Source organism: Ornithorhynchus anatinus, chromosome 2, assembly GCF_004115215.2.
Source record: "Ornithorhynchus anatinus isolate Pmale09 chromosome 2, mOrnAna1.pri.v4, whole genome shotgun sequence".
Classification (NCBI taxonomy): domain Eukaryota; kingdom Metazoa; phylum Chordata; class Mammalia; order Monotremata; family Ornithorhynchidae; genus Ornithorhynchus; species Ornithorhynchus anatinus.
The window spans coordinates 167110692-167131496 of NC_041729.1; the positions used below are offsets into that span (position 1 = coordinate 167110692).

Genomic DNA, 20805 nt, shown 5'->3' on the forward strand with positions numbered 1-20805 from the left:
AGATAACTGAGGCCCAGGGAAGTGAAGTGACTCGTTCAAGGTCACCTAGCAGACAAGTGGTAGAGCTGGGATTAGGACCCAGGTCCTTCTGACTCCCAGGCCTGGGCTCTAATAATATTCATTCATTCAATAGTATTTATTGAGCGCTTACTATGTGCAGAGCACTGGACTAAGCGCTTGGAGTGAACAAGTCGGCAACAGATGGAGACGGTCCCTGCCGTTTGACGGGCTCACGGTCTCATCGGGGGAGACGGACGGACGAGAACGATGGCGATAAATAGAGTCGAGGGGAAGAACATCTCGTAAAAACAGTGGCAACTAAATAGAATCGAGGCGATGTACATTTCATTAACAAAATAAATAGGGTGATGAAAATATATACAGTTGAGCGGACGAGTACAGAATAATGGTATTTGGGCTCTAGTAATAATAATCATCATCATAATAATGGCATTTGTTATGCGCTTACTATGTGCCAAGCACTGCTTTAAGCATGGGGTAGATGTCATTTAATCAGGTTGTCCCACGTGTGGCTCGCAGTTTTAATCCCCATTTTCCAGATGAGGGAACTGAGGCCCAGGGAAGTGAAGTGACCTGTTCAAGGTCACCCAGCAGACAAGTGAAAGAACTGGGACTGTGAGCCCGTCACTGGGCAGGGACCGTCTCTATCTGTTGCCGCATTGTCCATTCCAAGCGCTTAGTCCAGTGCTCCGCACATAGTAAGTGCTCAATAAATACTATTGAATGAATGAACCCAGGTCCTTCTGACTCCCAGGCCTGGGCCCTAATAGCAGTAATAATAGTAATGGTATTTGTTAAGTGCTTACTATGTGCCAAGCACTGCTCTAAGTGCTGGAGTAGATGTCAGTTAATCACGTTGTCCCACGTGGGGCTCACGGTTTTAATGCCCGTTTTCCAGATGAGGGAACTGAGGAACCAGGGAAGCGAAGTGATTTCCCCGGCAGACAAGTGGCGGAGCGGGGATTCGAACCCACGTCCTCCGACTCCTCAGCCCGGACTCTCGCCACTAGGCCACGCTACTTCTAGCCACTAGGCCGTGGGTACTTGAGAAACAGCGTGTCTCGGTGGAAAGAGCCCGGGCTGGGGAGTCAGGGGACGTGGGTTCTAATCCCCGCTCCGCCACGCGTCTGCTGTGTGACCTTGGACAAGTCACTTCACTTCTCTGGGCCTCAGCGACCTCATCTGGAAAATGGGGATGAAGACTGCGAGCCCCATGGGGGACAAGCCGATCGCCTTGTGTCCCCCAGCGCTTAGAACAGTGCTCGGCACACAGGGAGCGCTTAACGAACGCCATCGTTATCATTACCACTTACAAGCCGGGGCCACCAAGGCTTCGGCCAGCCCGAGGAGCGCGTACTGGGGGGTGAGGTGGGCACAGGGCATGGCGGACGCCAGCAGCACCTTGCCGGACAACGTCTGCTCCACCAGCGGAAAGCCTTTCCTGTGCATCTCCGTGAAGCCGGCGGCCGCTAACGACAGGGCGGCTACCAGGTGGCCAGCAACTGCAGAGACGCGAGCGTAATCATCATCATTCGTCCGTTCAGTTGTCATCGTCATCATCATCGTTATTACGGTAATTAGGGGAAGCGGCGTGGCGTAGCGGGTAGAGTATGCGCTTGGGGGTCATGGGTTCCGATTCCGGCTCCGCCACTCTTGGTTCATTCATTCAACTGGATTGACTGAGCGCTTAGGGCGGGCAGAGCTCTGTACTGAGCGGGTGGAAAGTACGGTTGGGCGGCAAATAGAGACAGTAATAATGTTGGTATTTGTTAAGCGCTTACTATGTGCAGAGCACTGTTCTGAGCGCCGGGGGAGATGCAGGGTAATCAGGTCGTCCCACGTGAGGCTCACAGTCTTCATCCCCATTTGACAGATGAGGTCACTGAGGCACAGAGAAGTTAGAAGCAGCGTGGCTCAGTGGAAAGAGCACGGGCTTTGGAGTCAGAGGTCACGGGTTCGTATCCCAGCGCCGCCACTTGTCGGCTGTGTGACCGTGGGCAAGTCACTTCACTCCTCTGGGCCTCAGTTCCCTCATCTGTAAAATGGGGATTAACTGGGAGCCTCATGTGGGACAACCTGATTACCTTATATCTCCCCCAGCGCTTAGAACAGTGCTCTGCACATAGTAAGCGCTTAACAAATACCAACATTATTATTATTGACTCGCCCACAGTCACACAGCTGACAAGTGGCAGAGCCGGGAGTCGAACCCATGACCCCTGAATCCCTACCCAACAACGAGCTCACGGTCTAGAAGGGGGGAGACAGCCAACAAAACAAGTAGACAGGCATCAATAGCATCGTTGTAAATAAATGGAATTATAGGTATACATCATTAATAAAATAAATAGAATTATAGCTATGTATATATATACAGAAGTGCTGTGGGGAGGGGAGGGGGGTAGAGCAGAGGGAGGGAGTCGGGGCGATGGGGAGGGGAGGAGGGACGGAGGGAAAGGGAGGGCTGAGTATGGGAAGGCTTCCCGGAGGAGGTGACCTCTCAGGAGGGCTTTGAAGAGGGGAAGAGAGCGAGTTTGGCGGGGGTGAGGAGGGAGGGCGTTCCGGGACGGCGGGAGGACGGGGGCCGGGGGTCCACGGCGGGACGGGCGAGACCGGGGGACGGCGAGGAGGCGGGCGGCGGAGGAGCGGAGCGTGCCGGGTGGGCGGTGGAAAGGGAGAAGGGAGGAGAGGTAGGAGGGGGCGAGGGGACGGACGGCCTCGAAGCCAAGAGTGAGAAGATTTTGCTTGATAAGAATCTGTCTGTTCTGTGGCCTTGGACAAGTCACTTGGCTTCTCTGGGCCTCAGTGACTTCATCTGGAAAATGAGGATTGAGAGAGTGAGCCCCACTGTGTCCAACCCGATTTGCTTGGATCCACCCCAGCGCTTAGTACGGAGCCTGGTATGTGGGAAGTGCTTAAATACCGCAACTATTATTATTACTATTATGGTACTTGTTAATTAACGGATGGCCTCTATCCGTTGCCGAATTGGACATTCCAAGCACTTAGTACAGTGCTCTGCACATAGGAAGGGCTAGTGGCTTGGGAGTCGGAGGTCAGGGGTTCGAATCCCCGCTCTGCCACTTGTCAGCTGTGTGACTGACAAGTTACTTCACTTTTCTGGCCCTCAGTTCCCTCATCTGTAAAATGGGGATGAAGACTGTGAGCCTCACGCGGGCTAACCTGATGACCCTGTATCTCCCCCAGCGCTTAGAATGGTGCTCTGCACCTAGTAAGCGCTTAACAAATACCAACATCGTTAAATACGATTGAATGAACTCAGTCCTATTTATTGAGTGCTTACTAGGTGCAGAGCACTGTACTAAGCGCTTAGGAGAGGACAATACAACGATAAAGAGAGAAAATCCCTGCCCAAGATGAGCTGACAGTCTAGAGCTTCTTCGTGCCAAGCACTGTTCTAAAGTTCTGGGGTGGATACAGGCACGGCCTAATGGATAGAGCTTGGGCCTGCGAGTCAGAAGGTCGTGGGTTCTAATCCCGGCTCCGTCGCTTGTCTGCTGTGCGACCTCAGGCGAGTCGCTTCACTTCTCTGGGCCTCAGTGACCTCATCTGGAAAATGGGGATGGAGACCGGGAGCCCCAGGTGGGACAGGGACTGGGTCCAAACCGATTTCCTTGTATCTACCCAGCGCTTAGTACAGCACCTGGCACTAATATTAATAATATTAATAGTGGTATTAATAAATACCACTTTTATTATTATTATTATTATTATTATGAGATAAGATGGAGGTGCAGTAAAAGTGTTGGTGTTAGAGGAGCGAAGTGCACAGGCTGGGTTGGAGTGGGAATCAGGGAGGGAGGAAAAAGGAGGGAGATCTGATTATCTGCCTTGTAATTCATTCAATAGTATTTATTGAGCGCTGACTATGTGCAGAGCACTGTACTAAGCGCTTGGAATGAACAAGTCGGCAACAGATAGAGACGGTCCCTGCCGTTTGACGGGCTTACGGTCTAATCGACGGGCTTACAGTCTGCCAAAACAGGGCTCTGGTTTATGCCCCTTGAGGGGAGGGATGCATCTACTAACTCATCCGTCCTCGCCCAAGCGCTCAGTACAGCGCTCTGCACTCAGTAGCCCCCTCAAGAAAGATTATCGATGGATTAAGAGCGGCTTCTATTCGAACTCTGACCCTTTTCCCTGGGTTTTTATCCTGCCTCCATCCTTGTAGAGAGCAGGGAAACTCTTCGTCAAAATATTCGAGAGGGTGGCACTTTCGGTCAGCTTGCATAAAATTCCAGCGATATTTTCAGGGAAAATCAGCCTCACGTTTAAATAGCTGTGTGCTGTTTTTGTCCACTGAGGAGACGGGAGAGACAAAATTCTTTCAGATTACGCCTAAGGAGATTTAAATGGATTCACGGCTTTGTCAGCCTCTAAGCAGGAGAAGTGATGGGGAAACCGAAAGATGAACTCTAGCTGGGAAAGTTGGAAGAGTTTTAGGATTTTTTGAAAAATGGTATTTGTTAATAATAATAATGTTGGTATTTGTTAAGCGCTTACTAGGTGCCGAGCACTGTTCTAAGCGCTGGGGGAGATACAGGGTAATCCAGTTGTCCCACTTGAGGCTCACAGTCTTAATCTCTATTTTACAGATGAGGTCACTGAGGCACCGAGAAGTCAAGTGACTTGCCCAAAGTCGCACAGCTGACAGGTGGCGGAGCTGGGATTAGAGCCCATGACCTCTGACTCCTAAGCCCGGGATCTTTCCACTGAGCCAGGCTGTTAAGCGCTTATTATTTGCCAGGCACTGTACTAAGCGTTAGGGTGTGGCTCAGTGGAAAGAACCTGGGCTTGAGAGTCAGAGGTCATGGGTTTGAATCCCAGCTCTGCCACTTGTCAGCTGTTTGACTGTGGGCAAGTCACTTCACTTCCCTGGGCCCCAGTTCCCTCCTCTGTAAAATGGGGATGAAGAATATAATGTTGGTATTTGTTAAGCCCTTATTCATTCATTCATTCATTCAATAGTATTTATTGAGCGCTTACTATGTGCAGAGCACTGTACTAAGCGCTTGGGATGAACAAGTCGGCAGCAGATAGAGACGGTCCCCGCCGTTTGACGGGCTTACGGTCCGATTGGGGGAGACGGATGGACGAGAACGATGGCGATAAATAGAGTCGAGGGGAAGAACGTCTCGTAAAAACCGATGGCGACTAAATAGAATCGAGGCGATGTACAATTCATTAACAGAATAAATAGGGTGACGAAAATATAGACGGTCGAGCGGACGAGTACGGTGCCGTGGGGATGGGAAGGGAGAGGTGGAGCAGCAGAGGGAAAAGGGGAAAAAGAGGGTTTAGCTGCGGAGAGGTAAAGGGGGGGTGGCGGAGGGAGTAGAGGGAGAAGAGGAGCTCAGTCTGGGAAGGCCTCTCGGAGGAGGTGAGTTTTAAGTAGGGTTTTGAAGAGGGGAAGAGAATCAGTTTGGCGGAGGTGAGGAGGGAGGGCGTTCCGGGACCGCGGGGGGACGCGACCCGGGGGTCGACGGCGGGACGGGCGAGACCGAGGGACGGCGAGGAGGTGGGCGGCAGAGGAGCGGAGCGTGCGGGGTGGGCGGTGGAAAGAGAGAAGGGAGGAGAGGTAGGAAGGGGCAAGGTGATGGAGAGCCTCGAAGCCTAGAGTGAGGAGTTTTTGTTTGGAGCGGGGGTCGACGGGCAACCGCCGGAGTTGTTTAAGAAGGGGAGTGACACGCCCAGATCGTTTCTGCGGGAAGATGAGCCGGGCGGCGGAGTGAAGAATAGACCGGAGCGGGGCGAGAGAGGAGGAAGGGAGAGCGGAGAGAAGGCCGACACGGTAGTCTAGCCGGGATATGACGAGAGCCCGTAACGGTAAGGTAGCCGTCTGGGTGGAGAGGAGAGGGCGGATCTTGGCGATATCGTAGAGGTGAAACCGGCGGGTCTCGGTGACGGATAGGACGCGCGGGGTGAACGAGAGAGACGAGTCGAGGACGACACCGAGATCGCGGGCCCGAGAGACGGGAAGGACGGTCGTGCCATCCACGGTGATAGAGAAGTCTGGGAGAGGACCGGGTTCGGGAGGGAAGATGAGGAGCTCGGTCTCGCTCACGTCGAGTTTCAGGCGGCGGGCCGACATCCAGGCGGAGACGTCCCGGAGGCGGGAGGAGACGCGAGCCCGAAGGGAGGGGGAGAGGACGGGGCGGAGATGTAGATCTGCGTGTCATCCGCGTAGAGATGGTCGTCGAAGCCGTGAGAGCGGATGAGTTCGCCGAGGGAGTGAGTGTAAATGGAGAACGGAAGAGGGCCGAGAACTGACCCTTGAGGAACTCCAACGGTTAAAGGATGGGAGGGGGAGGAGGCTCCGGCGAAGGAGACCGAGAATGACCGGCCAGAGAGGTGAGAGGAGAACCGGGAGAGGACAGCACTGTTCTAAGCGCTGGGGGAGATACAGGGTCATCAGGTCGGCCCACGTGAGGCTCACAGTCTTCATCCCCATTTTACAGATGAGGGAACTGGGTCCCAGAGAAGGGAAGTGACTTGCCCACAGTCACACAGCTGACAAGTGGCAGAGCCGGGATTCGAACCCATGACCTTTGACTCCCAAGCCCGTTGCTCTTCCCACCGAGCCAGGTCCCTAATCTGAGGTTTTCTTCTGGAAGGCCCTCCCTCCTCAAATCCCACAGACAATGACTCTCCCTCCTTTCAAAGCCTCAATGAAGGCCCACCTCCTCCTAGAGGCCTTCCCTGACTACACCCCAATTTTTCCTCACCTCCCGCTCCCTTCCACATCACCCCGACTCTCTCCCTTTCTTCATCCCCCCTCCCGGCCCCGCACCGCTTCGATCCACATCCGTCATTTTATTTATTTCTATTCACGTCCGTCTCCCCCTCTAGCCCGTCAACCCGCCGGGGGCAGGGGATGTGTCTGTTCGGTGTCGTGTTTTCCCAAGCGCTCAGTACAGCGCTCTGCACCCACTAAGCCCTCAGTGAATAGGATTGTATCAAAGTGAGGTCCCTGGTTGTTCCCTAAGGATACCGGATCGCACTTTTTGTGCCGTTTCCTTGGAAGTTACTTAAAATCCAAGCTGGTGGCCCCCTGCCGGGTAATATACCTCCACTCTGCGTAAGGCTCGATAACCGTCTTAATTAGACTGATTTTAATCAGATTAATACTTGGGTGTTTCGGCCCTCGCTGTGCCGAACATCACGCGGGGCTGAATTTAATTAATTCGGCGGCCGGAGGAAGCTCTGATGGGATTCATATTTGGGTACCAAAGAGGCTCTGAGGAAATGCGCCTAGAAACGGAAGCAGATGAGGAGGTTGAGCTCGTTCCGTCTTTCATTCAGTGGTATTGACTGAGCGCTTGCTGGGTGCCAAGCACTGTACTGAGCGCTTGGGAGAGTCCGGTGTAAAAATAACCAGACGTCCTCCCCGCCCCCAGCGAGCTCGCGGTTCTCGCGACAAGCTTATAGTTGTCTTCGTCTTCCTGTGGGGAAACCCGAGGATCAGGAGTTAGGAGGCCCGGGTTCTAATCTTGTCGGCTCCTTGCCTGCTGTGTGACCTTGGGCCAGTCATTTCAGTCCTCTAGGCCTCAGTTTCCTCATCTGCAAAATGAGGATTCAACACAGGTATTTGTTAAGCACTTACTAAGTGCTTAGTTCTAAGTGCTGGGGTAGAAACCAGGTAATTAGATTGTCCCCCGTGGGGCTCACAGTCCTAATCCCCATTTTAGAGATGAGGGAACTGAGGCCCAGAGAAGCGAATGGCCCAAGGACCCAAGTCCAGTGCTCTGCACATAGTAAGCGCTCAATAAATACTATTGAATGAACAGGCCCAAGGAGGGGCAGGAAGGTGGGGAATGGGGGCAGACTTACCGATGGCTGCCGAGGGGGTCCGAAGACCCCCGTCGGGGCAGGACCAGAGGCCGCGGGCGACGTCGAAGAGCGGAAGCAGGACCAGCGGCGGGAGCAAGCTGACGACATTCATCGCCGCGATGGGGAGGAGAAACCCCTTCAGACTCAGCGTGGAATTCATCATTTGCAGGTAGTATCCCGCCGGGATCTGCCCTCGGGAAGATAATCCCAGTCAGTAGTCAGAACTGGGAGGGTTTCATTCCGCCGTTGGATCGTGTTCGTTGAGCGCTCACTGGGTGCAGAGCACTGTACCGAGCGCTCGGGAGGGCACAATAGGACAATACCCCAATAATAACGGTGGTGTTTGTTAAGCGCTTACTACTTGCCAAGCACTGTCCTAAACGCTGGGGTAATAATAATTATGGTATTTGTTAAGCGCTTACAATGTGCCAAGCACTGTTCTAAACGCTGGGGAACTCATAATAATAATAATGATGGGTGGAGAGATGGACCCACAGGGAAACTCTCATTTTGAGTGACATTTTTCTCACATTTTCTCTCTTCCCTTTTTCTTTCTCTCTCACTCTCCCATCAATTCTATTTATGGGATGCTATTGATGTTTTGATGCTATTGAGGCCCGTTTTGATTGATTGATTCATTCATTCAGTGGCATTTATTGAACTCTTACTCTGTGCAGAGCACTGTACTAAGCGCTTGGAAGGTACAATGGGCTCACAGTCTAAAAGGGGCAGACGGACTACAAAACAAAACAGGTAGTCCGGCAACAAAAAGAAGCAGCGTGGCTCAGTGGAAAGAGCCCGGGCTTGGGAGTCAGAGGTCACGGGTCCTAATCCCGGCTCCGCCACCTGTCAGCTGTGTGACTTTGGGCAAGTCACTTCACTTCTCTGGGCCTCAGTTATCTCATCTGGAAAATGGGAATGAAGACTGTGAGCCCCACGTGGGACAAACGGATCACCTTGTTTCCCCCCGCCCCCAGCGCTTAGAACAGTGCTTTGCACATAGTAAGCGCTTAACAAATGCCATCATCATTATTATTATTATCACCATCAAGATAAAGAGAATCATAGATTGATGGTATTGATGCCCGTCTACTCGTTCCGTTTTGCTGTCTGTCTCCCCCTTCTAGACCGTGAGCCCGTTGTTGGGCAGGGATTGTCTCTATCGGCTGCCGGATTGTACTTTCCAAGCGCTTAGTCCAGTGCTCTGCACCCAGTAAGCGTTTAATAAATACCCTTGAATGAATGAATGAATTCCTTTCTCTCTCTCCCTCTCATTCTCTCTCACTAGAGAAGCAGCGCGGCTCAGTGGAAAGAGCCCGGGCTTGGGAGTCAGAGGTCATGGGTTGGAATCCCGGCTCTGCTACTTGTCAGCTGGGTGACTGTGGGCAAGTCACTTAACTTCTCTGGGCCTCAGTTACCGCATCTGTAAAATGGGAATTAAGACTGTGAGCCTCACGTGGGACAATCTGATGACCCTGGATCTACCCCAGCGCTTAGAACAGTGCTCTGCACATAGTAAGTGCTTCACAAATACCAACATTAACATTACTTCCCTCATCTCTTTCCCTCTTCTTCCCTCTCTCCTCCCTCACACATTCTCCCTTTTCCCCTATGTCTTCCTTTTTTCTTGCTCTCTATTTTTGCCTCCATTACCTTTCTCTTTCCCTCACTCCACCTCTCCTTTCCCCCTCTCATACTCTCCCGTTTTCTCTTCCCTCATCTTCCTTGCTCTCTATTTGGCCTCGATGATGTTAATGTTTAGGAAGACTTGCTAGGAAAAGCCTGGAAAAAGTCATGAAAGGTGCTGATGTAACAGTTACCCCCAAAATACAAATTCTCAACTCTGCGGTCTTTCCAGTGACAGTGTAGGGATCCGCAAGCTGGCCGGTGAAAAAACGGGATAGAAGGAGCCTCGATTCTTTTGAAATGTGGTGTTGGAGAATAATAATAATAATGTTGGTATTTGTTAAGCGCTTACTATGTGCCGAGCACTGTTCTAAGCGCTGGGGTAGATACAGGGTCATCAGGTTGATCCCATGTGGGTCTCACAATCTTCATTCTCATTTTACAGATGAGGGAACTGAGGCCCAGAGAAGTGAAGTGACTTGCCCATTGTCACACAGCTGCCAAGTGGCGGAGCCGGGATTCGAACCCATGACCACGAAGGAGAAGGCTTTTGTGAATATTAGTTTTTCAGACTACCTGAAAAACAAACAAATGGACTTGGGAGCAAATTAAACCAAAGTGGTCTTTGGAAGGCCAAATGACTCGACTTAGCATGTTTTGGGCACATAAGCGGGAGGACCGATTCTCTGGAGAAGACACTAATGCTAGGAAAAGTCCGGGGAAAAGGTGGAAGAGGCAGACCGGCAGCTAGATAGAGACCAGAACAACGATAGCGGAACGACAGTTAGAAAGGTAGCGGATTACGGCAGAGGACAGGACGTTCTGGAGAGAGTATATCCATGAAGTCACTATGAATCAGAAATGACTCGACGGCACTTCATAATACTACTTATGCCTCTATTCTTTTTCTTTTACTCTATCTCTGTATCCCCCACCATTCTCTCTTACGTTCTCTTCTCTCGTCTTTCTTTTACACCCTCTTTCTCTCTCTTTCCCTCTCTCCTTCTCCATCCTTTTCTTGCACTCCTCTCCCACTGTTTCTTCCCCTTTTCTCTCTCGCAGTTTTTCTATTCCTCCCTCTCCCAGTTCCTTTCTCTCACCCCCCTCACTCTCTTGCTCCTCATCTTTTTCTTTTTCACTCTTTCTCCACCCTCTCATTCTCTCTCACTCTCATCTTCTCTCATCTTTCTCCTTCTCTCTTCCCCTTCTCTGTCTTCCTTTCTTCTTGCTATTTTACCTCTATTCCTCTCTCTCTCACTCCATCGCACTGTTTCCCCTCTCATACACTCTCACTTTCTCTTCCTACATCTCTCTCTTCTATGCTCTCTTTCTCTCTCTTTCCCTCCCTTCTTTTCTCCCTCTCTCTTGCACTCTTTCTTCCCCTCACCCTTTTCCCCTTTTCTCTCTCCCTCTCTCCCCCCTCTATTCCTTTTTAAAGTTCCTCTCCCTCTCTTGCTCTCTCTCCTCACCTCTTTCTTTCCTCTTCCCCCTTCTCTCTTCCCCTTTCTTGCTCTCTCTTTTGCCCCTATTCCTTTCTCACTCCATCTCTCTCTTTACCCTCTCGTGTTCTTTTCCTTCATGTTTCTCTCTTTTCCACTCTCTTTCTCTTTCCCTCCCTCCTTCTCTACCCCTTTCTTTCTCTCTCCCTCACTCTCTCTTCCCCTTTCCTCTCTCACTTTCCCCTCTATTCCTTTCTCTCTCAGTTCCTCTCTCTGCCCCTTTCACTTTCTTCTCATCTTTCTCACTTTCTCCATTCTCTCCCTTCCCTCTCTCTCTCTCTCCTTTCCTCTCTCCTCTTTCTAACACATTCTTTCTCTTCCCCTTCTCTCTCTTCTCTTTTTCTTGCACTCTATTTTGTCTCTATTCTTTTCTATCTCTCTCACCCCATCTCGCTCTTTTCCCTCTCATTCTCTCACATTCTTTTCCCTCATCTTTCTCTCTATTATGCTCTCTCCCACTCCCACCTTCTCTCCCTCTCTCTTTTCTCACACTCTCTCTTCCTCCTCCCTCTCTTCCTCTGTCTCCTTACCTCTTTCTTTCTCACTCTTTCTCCACCCTCTCTTTTTCTCTCACTCTCTCCCCTCATCTCTTTCTCTCTCCTTCCCTCCCTCTTTCTCTTTCTAACACATTCTTTCTCTTCCCTTTCCCTCTCTTCTCTTTTTCTTGTTATTCTTTTCTCTTTCTCTTACTCCATCTCTCTCTTTTCCCTCTCATTCTCTCATATGCTCTTTCTCCTCCTTCTTCCTTCTCTCCCCCTCTCTTTCTCTTGTACTCTCTTCCTAGAGAAGCAGCGTGGCTCAGTGGAAAGAGCCCGGGCTTGGGAGTCAGAGGTCATGGGTTCGAATCCCGGCTCGGCCACTTGTAAGCTGTGTGACTTTGGGCAAGTCTCTTGACTTCTCGGTGCCTCAGTTACCTCCTCTGTTAAATGGGGATTAACATTGTGAGCCCCACGTGGGACAACCTGATTCCCCTGTGTCTACCCCAGCGCTTAGAACAGTGCTTGGCACATAGTAAGCGCTTATCAAATACCAACATATTATTGTTATTATTATTCCTCTTCCCTCTCTTCCACTCTCTCTTTACCTCTTTCTTTCTCTTTCTCCACCCTCTCGATTTCTCTCATTCTCTCTTCCCTCATCTCTTTCTTTTTCTCCTTCCCTCCCTCCTTCTCTTTCTAACACGTTATTTCTCTTCTCCTTCTCCCTCTTCCCCTTTTTTTACTCTCTATTCCTTTCTCTTTTTCTCACTCCATCTCTCTCTTTTCCATCTCATCCTTTCTCTCATTTTCTCTCTTTTATGCTCTCTGTCCCCCTCCCACCTTCTCTCCCTCTCTCTTTCTCTCACACTCTCTCTTCCTCCTCCTTCTCTTCCTCTCTCTTTTTACCTCTTTCTTTCTCTACCCTCTCATTTTCTCTCACTCTCTCTTCCCTCATCTCTTTCTCTCTCCTTCCCTCCCTCCTTCTCTTTCTAACACATTTTTTCTCTTCCCTTTCTCTCCCCTTTTTCTTGCTATTTTGCCTCTATTCCTTTCTTTCTCTCACTTCATCTCTCTAATTTCCCTCTCATCCTCTCTCTCATTCTTTTCCCTCTTCTTTCTCTCTTTTATGCTCTGTCCCCCTCCCTCCTTCTCTCCCTCTGTCTCACACACGTTTTCTCTCCTCCTCCTCCCTCTCTTCCTCTGTCTCCTTACCTCTTTCTTTCTCACTCTTTCTCCACCCTCTCATTTTCTCTCACTCTCTCTTCCCTCATCTCTCCGTCTCACTTTCTCTTCTCTCCCTCTGTCTCCTCCCTTCATTCTCTCTCTTCCCCTTTCATTCATGCATTCAATCATATTTGAGTGCTTCCTATGTGCAGAGCACTGTACTAAGCGCTTGGAATGGACAATTGGGCAAGAGATAGAGACAATCCCTGCCCAATAATGGGCCTTTCCTCTCTCACTCTCTTTCCCCCTATTTCTCTTTCTCTGACTCCTTCTCTCTCTTCCCTCTATCATTCTCTCTCCCTCTCTCTTTCCGCATCTCTTTCTGTCTTACTCTTTTTCTCTCCATCTTTTTTCTCTCTGCATTTCCCTGCCTCTCTCTTTCTCGCTCTCCCTCTCGCCCGTCTCCTGACCATAGGCAGAACTAGCGAGTTCCCAAGATGCTTTTTTCCCAAGGGCCACCTGAAGCAACACAGCAAGATGGGTGGAGCCCGGGCCTGGGAGTCAGAAGGTCCTGGGTTCCAATCCCGGCTCTGCCACTTATCTGCTGGATGATCCCGGGTAGGTCACTTCTCTGAGCCTCAGTTGCCTCATTTGTAAAATGGGGATGGAGACTGCGAGCCCCACGTGGGACAGGGACTGGGTCCAACTCGATTGGCTTGTACACCGCTTAGTACAGTGCATAGTAAGTACTTAAACATCACAATTATTATTATTATTATTATTATTACGGGGCAACAGAGTTGGCAGACATTCCCTCCATCAATCAGTGGTATTTATTGAGTGCTTACCACGTGCAGGGCACTGTACTAAACGCTTGGGTGAGGACACTAGAACAGTAAGCGGACACATTCCCTGCCCACGGTAGAGAGGGGCTCACAGGCTCCATCATCTCTGAAGCCAAGCTGAGGCAGACCTGACAGTAGCCATGGAAACAAGATGATGATAATAATAATTATGGTATTTGTTAAGTGCTTAACTATGTGCCAAGCACTGTACTAAGCGCTGGGGTGGACACAAGCAGATCGGGTTGGACACAGTCCCTGTCCCATGTGGGGTTCACAGTCTCAGTCCCATTTACAGATGAGAGAACTGAGGCCCAGAGAAGTTAAGCGACTGGCCCAAAGTCACACAGCAGATAAGTGGCGGAGTCGGGATTCGAACCCGTGACCCATGACTCCCAAGCCGGGGCTCTTTCCACTGAGCCACATTGCTTCTCTAGCTGGCCTCCTTGGGCAGACACAACCACCCCAGTTTGGAACAGTTCTCCCCCAGTATCTCCCCCACTGCTAAGAACATTCATTCATTCATTCAATCATATTTCTTGAGCGCTTACTGGGTGCAGAACACTGTATTAAGCGCTTGGAAAGTCCAATTCGGCACCAGATAGAGACAATCCCTACTCAACAACGGGCTCACGGTCTAGAAGGGGGAGACAGACAACACAACAAAACAGTGCTGGGCACACAGAGAAGCGGTGTGGCTCAGTGGAAAGAGCCCGGGCTTGGGCATCAGGTCATGGGTTCAAATCCCGGCCCTGCCACTTGTCAGCTGGGTGACTGTGGGCAAGTCACTTCATTTCTCTGCACCTCAGTTACCTCATCTGTAAAATGGGGATGAAGACTGTGAGTGTCACGTGGGACAACCTGATGACCCTGTATCTACCCCAGCACTTAGTGCTCTGCACATAGTAAGCGCTTAACAAATACCAGCATTATTATTATTAACACTGTACTAAGCGCTTGGAAAATACCATCCGGCACCAGATAGAGACAATCCTTACCCAACAACGGGCTCACGGTCTAGAAGGGGGAGACGGCCAATAAAACAAAACAGTGCTTGGCACATAGTAGGCGCTTAACAAAGACCGTGGTCCTTATTATTATTATTATTATTATTATTATAATTACCTGCGTGGAAGCTGCCCGGTAGATGAAGTTGGCCACCAGGTAGGGGAAGAGGCCGACCAGGGCCTTGACGTCTTCCACCCGCGTCTCCCCGGAGGGGCCGGCTCTCCCGAGGCCCCTTCCCCACACCTCGACCGGGACCCCCACGGTGGTCCGCGCGGAAACCCCTGCAAACAGCGACGTTCGTTCGTTCGATTACATTCATTATTATTATTATTATTATGGTATTTGTTAGGCGCTTACTATGTGCCAGGCACTGTACTGTTGATTGTATTTATCTTGATTCTATTCACTGCTATTGTTTTTGTCTGTCGTCCGTCTCCCCCGATTAGACGGTGAGCCCGTCAATGGGCAGGGACCGTCTCTATCTGTTGCCGATCTGTCCATTCCAAGCGCTTAGTACAGTGCTCTGAACATAGTAAGCGCTCAATAAATGCTATTGAATGAATGAATACTAAGCGCCGGGATGGATGCAAGCAAATCGGGTCGGATGCAGTCCCTTGTCCCACGTGGGGCTCACAGTCTCGATCGCCATGTTACACAGGAGGGAACTGAGGCCCAGGGAAGTGAAGTGACTTGTCCAAGGTCACAACGGCAGAGAAATGGCGGAGCAGGGATTAGAACCCATGACCTTCTGTGGCTTAGTGGTAGGAGCCCGGGCCTGGGAGTCAGAGGACGTGGGTTCTGTTCCCAGCTCCGCTACTCACTTGCTGTGTGACTTTGGGCAAGACACTTCACGTCTCTTGGCCTCAGTTCCCTCATCTGTAAAATGGGGATGAAGACTGTGAACCCCACGGGGGACAACCTGATCACCTTGTATCTGTCCCAGCGCTTAGAACAGTGCTTGGCACATAGTAAGCGCTTAACAAATACCAAAATTGTTATCATTATCATTATTATTATTCTGACTCCCAAGCCCAGGCTCTATCCTCTACACCAAGCTGTTTATTGAGCGCTTCAGTGGAGAGAACCTCGGGCTTGGGAGTCAGAGGTCATGGGTTCGAATCCCAGCTCTGCCACCTGTCAGCTGTGTGACTGTGGGCAAGTCGCCACTTCACTTCTCTGGGCCTCAGTGACCTCATCTGTCAAATGGGGATGAAGACTGTGAGCCTCACGTGGGACAACCTGATGACCCCGTATCTCCCCCAGCGCTTAGAACAGTGCTCTGAACAGAGTCAGCGCTTAAAAAAAATACCAACATTATTATCGTGTGCAGAGCACTGTACTAAGCTCTTGAGAGAGGATGATAGAACATTCATTCATTCAGTAGTATTTATTGAGCGCTTACTATGTGCAGATCACCGGACTAAGCGCTTGGAATGGACAAATCGGCAACAGATAGAGACGGTCCCTGCCCTCTGACGGGCTCACGGTCCGATCCGGGGAGACGGACGGACGAGAACGATGGCGATAAATAGAGTCGAGGGGAAGAACAGCTCATTAAAACAATGGCAAATAAATAGAATCAGGGCGATGTACATCTCATTAACAGAATAAATAGGGTAATGAAGATATAGACAGTCGAGCGGACCAGTACGGTGCCGAGGGGATGGGACGGGAGAGGGGGAGGAGCAGAGGGAAATGGGGGAGAAGAGGGTTTAGCTGCGGAGAGGTGAAGGGGCGGGTAGAGGGAGCAGAGGGAAAAAGGGGGGAGCTCAGTGTGGGAAGGCCTCTCGGAGGAGGTGAGCTCTAAGTAGGGATTTGAAGAGGGGAAGAGAATTAGATTGTCGGAGGTGAGGAGGGAGGACGTTCCGGGACGAGGACGTGGGCCGGGGGTCCACGGCGGGACAGGCGAGAACGGGGGACGGCCAGGAGGCGGGCGGCGGAGGAGCGGAGCGTGCGGGGTGGCCGGTGGAAAGAGAGAAGGGAGGAGAGGTGGGAAGGGGCGAGGGGACGGACGGCCTCGAAGCCTAGAGTGAGAACAGTACACAGGCACATTCCCTGCCCACAACGAACACGGCCCGGGAGTCAAAAGGACCTGGGTCCTAATTCGGGCTCTGCCACGTGTCTGCTGTGTGACCTGGGGAAAGTCACTTCGCTTCTCTGGGCCTCAGTTACCTCATGCGGATTAAGACTGTGAGCCCTGTGTGGGACAGGGACTATGCCCAACTCAATTACCTTGATCTACCCTACGGCTTAATAACAATAACAATGATAATGATAATAATAATTACGGTACTTGTTAAGCGCTTACTATGTGCCAAGCACTGTTCTAGGAGCTGGGGTGGATACAAGTTAAGCAGGTTGGATACAGTCTCTGTCCCACGAGGGGCTCGCGCTCTTCATCCCCATTTTCCACATGAGGGAACTGAGGATAGAGAAGTGAAGCGACTTGCCCTAGGTCACCCAGCAGGCAAGGGGCGGGGGTCAGAATTAGAACCCACGTCCTATGACTTCCAGGCCTGGGATCTACCCACCGAGCCACACTGCGCCTCAGTGCCTGACACATAATAGCAATAATAATAATAACGGTGTCTGTGAAGCGCTTACTATGTGCCAAACACTGTTCTAAGCCCTGGGGGAGATACAAGGTGCTCAGGCTGTCCCCCGTGGGGCTCACAGTCTTCACCCCCATTTTACAGAGGAGGGAATTGAGGCCCAGAGAAGTGAAGTGACTTGCCCAAAGTCACACGGCAGCTAAGTGGCGGAGGCGGGATGAGAACCCAGGTCCTCTGACTCCCAAGCCCCGGCTCTGGCCGTTAGTGCTTAATAGGTGCTTAGAAGCAGAGAAGCGGCGAGAAGCGGCGGCAGGACCTAGTGGCTTGAGCCCGGACCTGGGAGTCAGGAGGTCATGGGTTCTAATCCCGCCTCCGCCACCTGGCTGCAGCGTGACCTTGGGCGAGTCATTTCACTTCTCTGGGCCTCGGTTCCCCCATCTATAAAATGGGGACTAAGACTGCGAGCTCCACGTGGGACAGGGACTGCGTCCAACCCGATTTGCTTGTATTCCCCCCCAGCGCTTAGTACAGCGCCCGGCGTTCATTCAGTCATATTTATTGAGCGCTTACTGTGTGCAGAGCACTGTACTAAGCGCTTGGAAAGTAGAGTTTGGCAACAGATAGAGACCAGCCCTACCCAACAACGGGCTCCTGGCCTAGAAGGGGGAAGACAGTCAGCAAGACAAAAGAAGTAGACAGATTATAGATCAGTGCACATCATTAATAAAATAAATAGAATCATAAATAGTGGAAAGAGGCCGGGCTTGGGAGTCAGAGGTCCTGGGTTCGAATCCCGGCTCCGCCACTTGTCAGCTGTGTGACTGTGGACAAGTCCCGTCCCTTCTCTGTGCCTCAGTGACCTCATCTGTCAAATGGGGATAAAGACTGGGAGCCTCCCGTGGGCAACCTGATGACCCCGTATCTCTCCCAGCGCTTAGAACGGTGCTCGGCACCTAGTAAGCGCTTAACAAATACCAACATTATTATTATTAAGGACGAGGGCTGTGGGGCGGGGAGCGGGGTAGAGAGGAGGGAGGGAATCGGGGCGATGGGGGAGCACAGGAAAAGGGGGAGGCTCAGTCTGGGGAGGCGCTTAGCAAATAATGATAATGTTGGTATTTGTTAAGCGCTTACCATGTTCTAAGCGCTAGGGTAGATACAGGGTCATGGGGTCGTGCCACGTGAGGCTCCCAGTTAATCCCCATTTTCCAGATGAGGGAACTGAGGCCCAGAGAAGTGAAGCGACCCGCCCACAGTCCCACGGCTGACGAGCGGCAGAGCCGGGAATCGAACCCATGACCTCTGACTCCGAAGCCCGGGCTCTTTCCGCTGAGCCGCGCCGCTTCCAACGCTCATCCTTCCGAACAGGCAGCGCGATCGGCGGCGCGGTGACGAGGCCCGGGTGCGATGGCCAGAGTGACGGACGGGGGTCTGACCTCGGCGGGGCGGCGGGCGGAGGTGTCCGCAGGCCACGTGGAGGGAGACGAAGGCCATGAGGGCGGAAAGGCAGGGGAGGAGGAAGACCAGGTTCTGGGCGGCCGCTTGCTGAACGTAGGAGATGCCCAGAAAGACCACCGCTCCGTTGAGGCTCGCCGACCAGCAGGACCTGTGCGGGGCACACAGCGCCAGCTCCTTAATTAATTAATTAATTAACGTTGGCATTTGTTAAGCGCTTACTCTGTGCCGAGCACCGTTCTAAGCGCTGGGGGGAGATACGGGGTCATCGGGTTGGCCCACGGGAGGCGCGCGGTCTTAATCCCCATTTTACAGATGAGGGAACTGAGGCCCGGAGAAGTGAAGTGGCGGACAAGCGGCGGAGCCGGCATTAGAACCCACGACCTCTGACTCCCAAGTCCGTGTTCTTTCCACTGAGCCACGCTGCTTCTCACGCTGCTCCTTGGGGGCATCCAAGACATCCAGTACTTCGTTAGACTCTCCTCTCCCCGGCGCTCAGCCCAGTGCTCCGAACACGGCGAGCGCTCGGTAAATCCCCCTGACTGACGGATCGATGGATAATAATAATGTGGGTATCTGTTAAGCGCTCACTATGCGCCGAGCTCTGTTCTAGGCGCTGGGGGAGATACAGGGTCATCGGGTTGTCCCCCGTGAGGCTCACGCTCTTCAGCCCCATTTGACAGATGAGGGAACTGAGGCCCGGAGAAGTGAGGTGACCTGCCCGCAGTCACACGGCTAGCAGGTGGCGGAGCCGGGATTAGAACCCACGACCTCTGGCTCCCGGGGCCCCGGGCTCTGTCCACCGAGCGAAATGTCCGTTTCCCCTTCTCGCTGTGGACGGGGGACGTGTCTGTTGTTGTATCATCCTCTCCCAAGCGCTCAGTACAGCGCTCTGCACATAGTAAGCGCTCTATAAATACCCCCGATCGATTAACGACGTGCCAAGCTCTGTTCTAAGCACTGGGGTGGATACAAGGTAGTCGGGTTGGACCCAGTCCCCGTCCCACACGGGGCTCCCAGTCTCCATCCCCATTTTCCAGAGGAGGTCGCCGAGGCCCAGAGAAGTGAAGCGACTTGCCCAAAGTCACCCAGCAGACGGGGAGCAGAGGCGGAATTCGAACCCACGACCTCTGACTCCTAAGCCCGAGCTCTTGCCACTAGGCCACGCTGCTTCACACGCTGGACCGTCAGCTCGTTGTGGACGAGGGACGTGTCCGGTATATTGTTCTACTGGACTCTCCCGGGCGCTTAGCACAGTGCTCTGCACATAGTAAGCGCTCGATAAACACCCCCGACTGACGAAAAGTCTGTCTCCCCCTCTAGACTGACAGCTCGTCGCAGGCGGGGGTCGTGCTTACCAATTCTGTTATGTTGGATTCTCCCAAGCGCTTCGTACAGTGCTCTGCACACGGCAAGCGCTTAGGACAGTGCTCTGCACACAGTAAGCGCTCAGTAAGTACGATCGAATGAATAAACACCACTGACTGACTGACGAAATGTCTGTCTCCCCTCTGGTTGGTGGTTGGCAGGGAATGTGTCTGCTATATTGATAGATTAGACTCTCCCAAGCGCTTAGCACAGTGCTCTGCACACAGTGAGAGCTCGATAAACGAACGATCAGTGAACGATTAAATGATAAATACTACTGACCCACAGGCTGGCAAAACGTCTGTCTCCCCCTCTAGACCGTAAGCTCGTTGTGGGCGGGGAATGCGATCGTTACATTGTTTATTGGACTCTCCCGAGCGCTTAGTACAGTGTTCTGCACACAGGAAGCGCTCAGGAAGTACCACTGACTTAAATGCCTGACAAAACCTGACCCCGGAGAGTGTGCTTAATAAGGAGAACAGTAACCGTTACGATCCGGGAATTCATTCAGTAGTATTTATTGAGCGCTTACTACGTGCAGAGCACTGTACTGAGCGCTTGAATGATATTTATGGAGCGCTTACGGTGTGCAGAACGCTGGCCTAAGCGTCTGGGAAAGCACAGCGAAAATCGAGTTGGTAGAGACGTTCCCTGCCCACAGCGAGCTTGGAGTCGAGGGATTCCTAAATCAGTAAATCAGTCGACGGCGCTTATTGAGCGACTAACTCTGTGCAGAGCACTGGACTAAGAGGTTGGGAGGGGACAGTGTAAAAGAGATGGTAGAACCGTTGCCGAATTGTCCATTCCAAGCGCTTAGTACAGTGCTCTGCACCTAGGAAGCGCTCAATAAATAGGATTGAGTGAAGGTTCCCTGCCCACGATGAGACCAAAGTTCAGAGAGGAGAATAATAACGGTAACAACGGTTGTAATGGCCTAAGG

The 20805-nt window shown here is 51.9% G+C and overlaps 1 protein-coding gene across 1 annotated transcript in view; it reads right to left on the reverse strand.

The window, feature by feature from the left end:
* SLC15A5 (solute carrier family 15 member 5) overlaps positions 1–20805 on the reverse strand; it is a 44528-nt gene that overhangs the window by 13561 nt on the left and 10162 nt on the right. The window contains exons 3-6 of the mRNA XM_029047390.1: positions 18479–18648; positions 14608–14771; positions 7873–8059; positions 1335–1523 (exon numbers count right to left, since the gene is read on the reverse strand). Coding sequence (XP_028903223.1) covers positions 1335–1523; positions 7873–8059; positions 14608–14771; positions 18479–18648 — 710 coding nt within the window. The remainder of the gene's footprint in view (positions 1–1334; positions 1524–7872; positions 8060–14607; positions 14772–18478; positions 18649–20805) is intronic.